The sequence below is a fragment of the Acanthamoeba castellanii genome (assembly GCF_000313135.1).
Source record: "Acanthamoeba castellanii str. Neff unplaced genomic scaffold scf7180000084645, whole genome shotgun sequence".
Taxonomy (NCBI): Eukaryota; Discosea; order Longamoebia; family Acanthamoebidae; genus Acanthamoeba; species Acanthamoeba castellanii.
The window spans coordinates 724696-735291 of record NW_004457313.1 but is presented as its reverse complement, the minus strand read 5'-3'; the positions used below and the strand labels follow the sequence as shown (position 1 = coordinate 735291).

Here is a 10596-nt window from a genome sequence, read left to right as displayed (position 1 = left end):
GTTGATGGGGGCGGTGAGGCACGTACACACACATACACATACACACACATACACGTGCAAGAGGCGCGCGCGTGTGCATGGGAGGGAGGTAGCGGGTAGGTAGGGAGGGAGGTAGGATTTCGTATAAATAGCGGAGTATAGAAAATAAGATCTCAAGTGGTACCGGACAAAGTCGGAGGCGACCTGGTAGATCTGCTCCACGTTGCCGAAGATGGACTGCATCTCCATCTTGGTGAGGATCTTGGTCGCCGCCGAGTCGTCCTGCTGATTCTTCTTGAGCGGCTCCACGTACACCTGCGCTCCACCACCACCACCACCCACCACCCACCACCCACCACCCAATGCGCACACGCCATACACGGCAACAGCCCGAGTTTTAGCGCCGGGTTGATCGAGTTGTCACGACGCGCGAGGGGGGGGGCTGGCTGGCGCGTACGGAGATGAGGACGCGCAGGTCCTGCAGGTATTCGGTCTCGGTGGTAATGATCTCCTCAATCGCCAAATTCTAGGGACGCGCGTGGGCGGGCGGGCGGGTGGAGAGAAGAAGAAGAAGGAGAAGGAGATCAGAGACAGAGCCAGACAGAGGCAGGGCAGACCCCACTCCCTCGATGGTAGGAAAGGCCCCGGCTGGTGGTGGCTGATGTGGCTGGTGGTGGTCGTGGTGGCTGGTGGTGGGTGGCTGGTGGGTGGCTGATGTGGCTGGTGGTGGTGGTGGTTGGTGGTGGGGTGGGGCTGGTGCGCACCATGCGGTAGCGAGTCTTTTGCTCGGGGGTCATGTCCTTCATGTCCAGCGCCGATGCTCGCGCTGCAGCCACGCACACACCCGCACACGATATTAATAACCCTTGGGGGGGGGGAATAATAGGGAGAAGGCGGCGCAGGTACCTTTGAGGAGATTGAAGATGTCCTTGGCGGGGAGGCCCAGGCCGGCGGCCACCTGCAGCGCGGTCTTGTTGCCGCGGTCGTCGGGCTGGCGCGGGTCCATCCCGAGCTCCAGCAGCTTGTCCACCAGTTCCTGTTGACGCGGGGTTGACGACCGGGCACACGGTAGTGAGCAGCAGCAGCACAACCACCACACCAACGCGATGGAGGGGGGGGACGAGCGGGCGTGTGCTTCGCGTGAGTGCAGCGGGGGGAGGGTAGCCCCTTTACCTTCTTGTAGCTGCGTATGGCGTAGTTGAGCACCGTCTCGCCGTAGCTATGGTGGACGACAACGACGACGACAACGAAGTGGCGCAAATGATGATGATGTGATGATGATGATGGACGAAGATGGAGAAGATGATGCCGGCGATAAGGGACGACGAAGGGCGATGGTAAGTGAAGGAGCCGCCCAACCAAACCACGCGTCGACATGGGGCAGGCGAGGTGGGGAGGGGGAGCACGCACATGTTGCGGATCTGGAGGTTGGCCGTCTTGTGCGCCAGGAGGAACATGGCGACCTCGTTGCACGCGTACATCACCGCGTTGTGGAGAGCCGTTTCACCGTGACTGCGCCCACACGCGGCACATGACACACGCCGGTGAGCCACGCGCCCACGCATGCACGTGTGTGATGGGGGGGAGGGAGGGATGCGGAGGAGGGGTCGGGATGGGGGGAAGAGGCTCTTAAGAGGTGCCGCACCGGTTGGTGTGGCTGAGGTCGGCGCCCTTGGCCAGGAGCAGGTGGAGCGCTTTGGAGAAGGACGGGAGCTGCTCGGGGCTGAAATTCTAGGTGCACACACACACACACACACACATTGCATACGTGCGCGCGGCGAGCACGAGTCAGACGGGTACGGTACGGCAACCATCATGGTGGTGGTGGTGGTGGTGGTGGTGGCTGGTGGTGCGAGGTGCCACACTGGCGCGCGCACTCACAATGACGCAGCTCGACCTCCGCGTGGTTGGGTGGGTTGGGTGGGTGGCGTACCTGGCGGGCGAAGTAGTGGATGGGACGCGTTTCGTCTGAGTTGGCCAGCGACGCCTCCGCTCCATTATTCACTGTACCCCCAACGCACGCACGCACGCACAAATGCATGCTGGTGAGGCCAATGGCCCGCACGCATGCTGCACCATATGCCGCCGCCGCCGCCGCCGCCGCCGCCGCCGCTGCTGATGGCGGGTGGGTGGGTGGGTGGGTGGGTGGTGGCGACGTACGGAGGAGGCGCACGAGATCGCCGTTGCCGTGGGCGTTCTTGCAGGCGGCATGAAGGGGCGACCATCCATTGCTGTCGACGGCGTTCACGTCGGCGCTGTTGGCGAGGAGGAACCGGACGATGTCCATCTTGACCGGATGCTCCAGGCAGGCCACGTGCAGCGGCGTCTGGCCCTCCTCGTCCTTGAGGTTGATGAGCCCCACGTTCTCCGCCACCTTGACCTGTTGGTTGGTTGGTTGTGGTTGGTTGTGGCTGCACGTCATGCATGCGTGGAGGTGCGTCGTCGTCGTCGTCGTCGCCGCTTGAATGGCAAGTCCCCGGTGTGTGTTGGGGGGGGGGCACGCACGCGCAGTTGGCTGAGGCTGCCGTCCTTGACGATGGCGTGCACGGACCGGTTGGCGGTCCGCTCCTTGAGCTCGGCCAGCTCCTGCGGGCTCAGGTCGAACAGGGCGCTCCCCGCTTCGTCGTCGCTGTCGCCCTCCGCGCCGCCCTTGTTCGCGTCCCTCACGGTCTGCTTAGCACACGTGCGCGCATACCACAGACCACGCCACGCGCGGTCGCCACGACATGGCAACGACAAGCAGCGGCCCCGCGGGCAGCCGGCACGACGGAGCGACGGTAAGAGGCCAGGCCAAGCCAGGCGAGGAAGGAGGGAGGGCGGGAGGGCGGGCGTACGCGTCGCTTGGACTTGGTCTTGTCGTCGACGCGGCCCAGGAGGTTGCTCAGGAGGCCCGACGCGGCGGGCTGGAGCTGGCCGGGCCGCGAGAGAGCCCACACGTTCTCCTCGAGGCTGGCCAGCCGCTTCTCCACGCTCTCCAGCCGCTGCTCCGGCGACTGGGGGGGCTGCGGCTCCTTTTGCTGCTGCTGCTGGGCGTGCTCCTGCTGCTCGGCGCCGCCTCGCCGCAGGGACCCGATCGGGGTGGCGCGCCGCAGGGTCGAGTGCGGCGAGGTCGACGTCGACGGAGGAGAGGGCTGCACGGGGACCAGCAGCGACGACGATGACGACCACGGTGACGACGGCATCGACGTTGGCGTGCTCGACCCGCCCTGCTCGCTCTGCTGGTGCCCCTCCACCTGCTGCTCCTTAGGGGAGGGGGCCGGAGAGGAAGTAGTAGTGGTGGTGCCCGTGGCGGCGACGACGGTGGAAGAAGAATCGTCGGTGGGCATCACCACCACGGGCACCACCACTGTCGAGCACGTGCCCGGTGACGATGACGACGACGACGAAGGAGGAGGAGGAGAAGAAGCGGAAGTGGCGGTGGAAGTGGCGGGGGCGCATTCGGCAGCGGCAGCGGCAGCAGTAGCAGCTAGCTGAGGGAGCACGCTGTGTAGGCGGGCTTCGAGGGCGAGGCGCAAGCGGCGCTCTTCGCGCAGCTCGGCCCATAGGAGGGCCACCTCCTCGCGCAGTGCTGCTGCTGCTGCTCTGTCGTCGTGGCCCTTTTTCCCGCCATCCTCGCCTGTCGCCCTCCCTTCTGTACTTGCTGCTGCTGCATTTTGTCCCCCCCCCCAAACAACGTTACAAGTTAGTAGTGCCCTGCCAACCACCCCCAATTCCTAATTTGTACACTATTATTATTTCTCGCCCGTAAGTCACCATATAAAACACAACAATAATAATAATAATAAATATAAATTAATTTGCTCTTCTCTCCACGCACCACCCCCAAACATGTTTGTACTTCACGTGAAGTGAGGGCATCATATGCCCCGCGAAATGAGAGTGGGTTGGGGCACCTGTGGGGGGTAGGCGCCGCGCTGTCGAAGAAGTCGCCAACATGGAGAGTTCTTGCCTGGGGGCGCAGCAGACACGAACAAGGTGGGTGCCGCCGGGTGGTGATGAATTTGTTAGTTTTGGCTACTACCAGTGCTCCACCAATCACCGTCATCTTGGTGACATATTTGGAATTCTTTCGCCAGCTGCACCAGGCGACGTAGAAGGGCGGGAGAACAAAAGCAAAGGGGCTGGGGGACAGCGAGCAATCAATAATTCAACCAATATATGGAAGCCCCCCTGCAGCACCAGCACCCAGTCGAGGAGGAGGCAGAGCACCCCCTGGCCAGCGGCGGGTGGGCTCCCTTCGTAGTGCGCCAGCAACAGCAGCAGGCTGCCGGCACGACAGCAGCGCAAGGAATGCGCCTCGCCGACCACTCCATTGTGGCGCAGGCACGCCCGCCCCACACGCCCCTCCTCCCTCTTTTCCTCACGATGCGCCAAATAAGGCGGCAGGCACACCCCGCAAGGGCATAGCCCTCGTTGCGCGTCGAACCTATATTGTACAACAGAACGGCCGTGTTGCTCACACTGTCGCGTTGTTTGTCGTGGGTGCGTGATCTATACTTGTATTCTCTATGTGTGGTGTGTGTGTGGTGTGTTGGTGTGGAGCGCAGGTAGGGCGCTGCTGGCTCTTTGGCGGCTACGACGGGATCGCACGCGCCGCTACCGCCTCCCTGTGGCGATGGGACCTGGGCGCCGGCGGCGAGGCAGGTGCCACACACGCACAAGAGGAGAGCCTGCCGCCACTCCTCCCCGCCGGAGCTTTGCGTGCCACCGGCGGCGTGGCGCCCGCCCCTCGCAGCTCGCACGCAGCCGCCGCCACGGCCACCAAAATGTACTCTTTTAACTGCCCCTCTCCACCCGCCCGCCCAGCCCGGAGATGGCCGCACCAATGTCTGACATGTATGTGTTGTTGCTGCTGCTGCTGCTGTTGCTGTTGCTGTCAGGTTTATCCACGGAGGTCAGGGTGAGGAGGGCTTCGACGACCTCTACAGCTACAGCTTTGGTACGTCCCCTCCTTATCGTACTCGCCACTACCTACTACCTACTACTACCGACCACCTACTGCACGTTCGGGGCTTGTCACTAGTGACGCCGCACGCGGGATGCGGGAATGGGTCTTAAGCAGGATTGACAAGCATGTCGTTGTGTGTATCGTGTGCGTGTGTCGTGTGTGTCGTGTGTGTCGTGTGCGCAGACATGGGTGTGTGGTCGCGTCTGCCGAGCAAGGGGGCGGTGCCAAGCGCCAGGAGCGGGCACACGCTGGTGTGGCACGGCCTGGCACGCGACGACCTTCACGAGGAGGAAGGCAAATTGGCCGAATCGAGAGGAGGCGCGGGTCACCTCTACCTGTTCGGCGGGTGCGACGCCGCCTCGGGCTCCCACAGCGCGCAGCCGTTCTACCGCTACGCCCTCGGTACATGCAACCGACCACAAGCCTGCTCACGGTGTCCGCGGGCTGGATAAGCTCGGTCTGACACATGTCTCCTGTGTGTCGTGTGTCGCGCGTGGGCCAGATCGCGGGGAGTGGGAGGTGGAGCAGGGCTCGGGAGTGGTACCCAACCGGTATGGCCACACGGCGGTAGTGCACGACGGGGCCATGTGGGTCTTTGGAGGCGTCGACGAGGACAACACCTACGCCAACTCCGTCTACGTCTACCACTTTGGTACGGGCACCTGCTCACTTCGGCGCTCGCCAGTCGGGTCGTGGAACTGCTGACGCTGATCGCGATTGGGGTGGGGTGAGGGCAGGTACGCGGAGCTGGCGGCGTCTTCCCTGCTTCGGGTCGCTTCCGGCGCCCCGCACCCGGCACGCCGCCACCCTCTACGAGGCCCGACTCATGCTCGTCTTCGGTGCCTGCTCCCCTTTGCCACCCCATCCCCCATCCCCCATCTGCTAATCATCTGCGTTCACCTCGTACGGTGCGGCTTACCACTGCATCTATACATTTATCCATCTATCTATATATCTATCTATCTATATATAAATATATTACAACGCAGGCGGGTGCGACCGGGGCGGGCGCTGCTTGGACGACCTGTGGGTCCTCGACCTCGACTCCCACGTCTGGACATGCCTCGGGCCAGCCTCCTCCTCCTCCTCCGCCGACGTGGCTGCTGCCTCCACGTCCGCCGCGAAGGGGTCGACCACCGCCGCCCTAAAGGGGAAAGAAAAGCTGGCGGACAACGAAGACGAAGACGATCACGCGGCCGAGGGAGGATTCGGCACGGGCCGCGGGAGGAACGACGGCGGAGGTTGCGTGGCCCCGCCGCAATGGGACCAGTGGCCATCGGGCCGGAGGGATCACAAGATGGTGGCTGGGGCGATCGCCTTCTGGTCATCGGGGGCAAGGGCGTGGGCAGCTCCTACCCCGCACACTTTGCCTTCCAGTGCGTGCTCGGTGCGTGCCTGGCTCCCGCTCTCCACGCGCTGCCCGCGCCACCTTCGCCAGACAGTGTCCTCACCGATCTATACCTTGATATCTCTCTCTCTCTCTATATATATATATTATATTTCTGTCGGCTGCGTGTGGTTGATGGGCTGCACTCGTGGGGGCAGGCAAGGCGCTGCTGGCTCGCCGCGGGCCGCGCTTCTCCGAGGGCAGCATCGCCTCCCACGGCAAGGTCTACACCTTCGGATTCGGGAAGCACGGCCAGGTGCGCCCATCCATTCCCTACGCGGACCCATCCAATCCGTCCATCCGCCTCTCTCGGCGAGAGGGCCACGCCCGCGCGGGTGCTGGAGGTGGTTGTGCCTGTCCCCCCCTCACAATTTCCCATATGGCACGCACGTGCAGCTGGGCCTCGGCACGCTCTGCCAATCGGCGGAGCCCACCATCGTGCCGACCCTCGTCTCCGCCCAGGTCGTGCAGGTGGCGTGCGCGGGCGCCAAGACCTACGCCCTCACTGCTCGTACGTTACTCCCCAGCTCCTTCTCTCTCTCTCTCTCTCTCTCTTGGCACGGTCGCGAGCGGACACATACGCAGATAGCGATTGAATTCCAATCACTGGTGGCGGCGATGCGGCGGTCGTGTGTATCGTGTGTGTGTGTCGTGTGTGATCGCGTGTGACGGAGGGTTCAGAGGGTCTGGCGTACGAGTGGGGCGGGGAGGGAGAGCGAGCGACGTGGCGCTTCTTCGGCGAGGGGAAGCTGATTCCGCGCCTCGTGCGAGGTCTCGCCCACCGACAAACCGCCGCACTCGCGCCGGCCTGCCTCCACACCGCCGCCCTCACCCACGGCGGTACGCCCCGCGCCCCCCTTTCTCATCCTGACACACAGCTCCTCCTGACATGCGCGGACGTGGGTGGGCGTGCGGCATGGTTTGCAATGTGGTCTTGTGGTGACCTGCAGGCAAGCGAGGCACGGAGGAGGTCTACCTGTGGGGCGAGGAATCGGCGCCCACCCAGAAGGGAGCCACCGCGCCCCATCCGTTCCTGCCTCTCCGCGGCCTCCACGTGGTTCAGCTGGCCTCCACCGCCCTCTCCACCGTGGCTCTCACCGGTAGGATCGCCCACCACCGCCATCACATCGCCCATCCGAGCTGACCACCTCACCTCCATTCTTTCAACAAAACACCCGCAGAGGAGCAGCTGGTCTACGAGTGGACGCTCGGGCGTGACACCCAGATGCGGCTCGTGGAGTGCCCCTCCACCGAGAGTCCCCTCTCCGTGACCCAGGTGGCGTGCGGCGGCTCCCACGTGCTCCTCCTCACCGGTACCCCTCCTCCTCCTCCTCCTCCTCCACCATCGCAGCAACCGCCTCTCTCTCTCTCTCTCTCTCTCCCCCCCCACTCCCAGCTTCCTTTGGGCTTCACTCACGCCGTTCGGGCCCTCAGATCGGGGCCACGTGTTTGCGTACGGCGAAAATAGGCACGGCCAGGTGCGTGCCCCCAACTGGACAACGCACACCCATTGGGTGGGCCACGACGATGACGCTTGGTGGTGCGCGGTGCTTGCTCACGGCGTGCACACCGGTCTCTGCATGGTGGTGGCTGGTGGGGCGGGTGGTGTGGTCTCAGTGCGGCACGGGCAACACGGAGCAGGTGAAGGCGCCCACCTTGGTGCCGGGGCTCTCCCACGTGCGGAGGGTGGCGTGCGGGGACAACCACTCGCTCTGCGTGACCAGTGACGGCGCCCTCTACTCCTTCGGCCAGGTTACCCCTCCCATCTGCGCGCGCGCTCTCTCTCCCTCCCTTGGCCACGATCCATGTGCAACTCACCTCGAGGGCGCTTCCGACACACTCAGGGCAAGCACGGCCAGCTGGGCCACGGCACGCGCCTGGACTGCTGTACGCCCACCCGCGTCGAGGCCCTGCTCGACGTACCCGTGGTGCAGGTGCGGTCTCTCATTTTCTCTGCCCCGCGTGATCTGCCCCCCTTGCTCGTCCGGTCCGCCCTCCTCACCTCCTCCGCACCTCATGATGTGTTCACCGCGAGGACCAGGTGGCGGGCGGCGGCGGCCTCGGCGTCTCCCATTCTGTCGCAATCACTGCGCAGGGCGACTGCTACACGTGGGGCGGTGCGTGGAATTGCTCGAATTCTGTGCTGTGCTGTGCTCTGCTCTGCTCTCGGGTTCCCTGACGTGTGCGGTGGTCACGCGTGCGCCGGGGCTATGTACCACTTGGGTCCCCGCAGGAGGCAAGTACGGTCAGCTGGGACACTCGCACACCACGCAGGACGAGCTGGAGCCCCGCCTCGTGGCCTCCCTGCGCGGCAAGCGTGTGGTGGGAGCGGCCTGTGGGTGGCTGCACACCGCCCTGCTCATCGGTGCGGCCGCGTGACGCGTTCGCGCCCACCGCCCACCGCCCACCGCCACCGCCCGAGATTTTCGATGGCAGCTGCCCCGTAGTTGGCGGGCTAACAGGTTTTTTTTTTTTTTGATGCAGACGAGCCTATCTCTGCCCACCAGGCGACCGAGGCCAGGCAGGCGCACGAGGCGTCGGCCATGGGCAGGTTTGAGGTGTGTCCCAACGAGCTCCTCTACTCGGTGCTCTCCCTCCTGGACGTGCGCAGCCTCGCTCAGCTCGCCCAGACCAACTCGACCTTCAAGCTCATCGCCGAAGGTACGTGCGTCCGTCCGTCAGCGCGCGCGGGCCTCGAACACCGTGCTTCTGCTCGAGCACGCACAACTGCACTGTGCTGACACGGACTCGGTCCGGGACCACACAGACGACGAACTGTGGCGGGCGCTGTTCGCGGCACAGAGGCGCACGCAGACGCCCTGGATGAGTCCCGCGCAGGTGGCCACCGAGGCCCACGACATTGCCGAGCGCCGAGAGCCGTGGAAGGCCGCCTTCAAGACCGCCTTTGGAAGGATCTCTGGGTCCGCACTCGCCGACGCACACAATCCTTGGCCTTGCGGCTTCTCCTCTGATCGGTGGTGAGTGCGCGCAGGGGCGAGAGCGCTGGGAGTAGCGCGAGCAAGGGAGGCCGACTGGCCTCCCTGTTCGGACGCTCGTTCGTGGGGCGCCTCTTCACGGGCCGTCGCGAGGCCCGCATCCTCATGGTGGGGCTCGACGCTGCTGGTACGTCCGCGCCCATCCACAGCGTTCTTCCCCTCGTCATCTCACCCGTGCGCCATTATTGGGGGGGACAGGCAAGACGACCATCCTGTACAAGCTGAAGCTGGGCGAGGTCGTCACCACCATCCCCACCATTGGTATGCATTCGCATCCCAGCGCCCCTCACCGCCCCCCCCCCCAAGACGCTCACCGTGGCGCCCCTCCCGGCAGGCTTCAACGTGGAAACGCTGGAGCACCGCAACCACAACCTCACGTTCTGGTACGCGGGCCTTCGCTCCCCCCCACCTCCCACCCACTCCGAACAACGCTGTTACCGACGCGCCACTCTCCTCCAATGTCCTTCCTGCATGCCGGCAGGGATGTCGGAGGACCAGACAAGGCACCCCCACACCCGATCCTCTGCTGGTCACCCCTGCCCGAGATCGCTGTCTCATTTTTTTATTATTATTACCATTTTTCTTCGCCGTCATCGTCATCCAGATCCGGCCGTTGTGGCGGCACTACTACCAGAACACGCAGGCCGTGGTCATGGTGGTGGACTCCAACGACAGGTGCGTGCGGAGCCTACGCCCCTCCCCCGGAGACCCTTTTTGTTCTACCCCTCACCGGTGTGACGTTGGTTCCAACAAAGGGAGCGCATCGGGGAGGCAGCGGCCGATCTCCACCGCATGCTGGCCGACGACGAATTGAGGGACTGCGTGTGCCTCATCTTCGCCAACAAGCAGGACTTGCCCTGTGTAACGCTACCCTCTCCCTGCCACACCAACCAACCCCCAACCCACATTCACACATCCCTGACTGCCGCTGTTCTTGTGGGGTATACCCCCTTCCCCCGAAAACCAACCCATTGGCACTCGCACAGGCCATGACCCCGGCCAAGGTGGCCGAGGGCCTGGAGCTGGGCAGGCTGCGCAACATGCCGTACCACCTGCAGCCGTGCTGCGGTCCCACCGGTACGCACACACGCTCCACTACTGTCCCTTTGGATGACTCCCCCCCCCACGCACACGTCCCACTCGACACCACCCTGGTCTCTTGTTAAAAACTGACTGATTGGCGGTGATGGTGCCCGGCGTCAGGCGACGGGCTCTACGAGGGCCTCGACTGGCTACTGACCGCCCTCGAACGCAAGCGAGGCTAGGGTTAGACTTACGTAAGGAAG

At 64.3% G+C, this 10596-nt stretch overlaps 2 protein-coding genes across 2 annotated transcripts in view; one reads left to right on the top strand and one right to left on the bottom strand.

Moving 5' to 3' along the window:
• The window catches only part of ACA1_094260 (RhoGEF domain containing protein), a gene marked incomplete at both ends in the record, with an annotated part of 6599 nt that extends 2790 nt beyond the window's left edge, over nt 1-3809 (bottom strand). Inside the window, 13 exons of the mRNA XM_004334832.1 lie at nt 164-294; nt 437-505; nt 744-805; nt 886-1015; nt 1153-1198; nt 1390-1491; nt 1625-1710; nt 1913-1983; nt 2056-2091; nt 2140-2359; nt 2485-2649; nt 2814-3610; nt 3797-3809. Coding sequence (XP_004334880.1) covers nt 164-294; nt 437-505; nt 744-805; nt 886-1015; nt 1153-1198; nt 1390-1491; nt 1625-1710; nt 1913-1983; nt 2056-2091; nt 2140-2359; nt 2485-2649; nt 2814-3610; nt 3797-3809 — 1928 coding nt within the window. The remainder of the gene's footprint in view (nt 1-163; nt 295-436; nt 506-743; nt 806-885; nt 1016-1152; nt 1199-1389; nt 1492-1624; nt 1711-1912; nt 1984-2055; nt 2092-2139; nt 2360-2484; nt 2650-2813; nt 3611-3796) is intronic.
• A 328-nt stretch (nt 3810-4137) lies between these two features.
• ACA1_094250 (ADPribosylation factor subfamily protein) lies at nt 4138-10575 on the top strand (the record flags this gene model as incomplete). The annotated part of the gene is made up of 28 exons (XM_004334831.1): nt 4138-4221; nt 4527-4623; nt 4726-4747; nt 4860-4918; nt 5111-5329; nt 5430-5579; nt 5665-5766; nt 5917-6168; nt 6198-6314; nt 6473-6570; nt 6711-6825; nt 6996-7154; nt 7265-7414; nt 7496-7611; nt 7932-8066; nt 8159-8248; nt 8356-8431; nt 8548-8679; nt 8799-8975; nt 9082-9235; nt 9307-9437; nt 9509-9571; nt 9645-9693; nt 9792-9861; nt 9915-9985; nt 10066-10171; nt 10297-10387; nt 10514-10575. The coding sequence occupies 28 exons, from the start codon at nt 4138-4140 to the stop codon at nt 10573-10575; spliced, it is 3147 nt and encodes a 1048-aa protein (XP_004334879.1).
• Nucleotides 10576-10596: the final 21 nt, after the last annotated feature.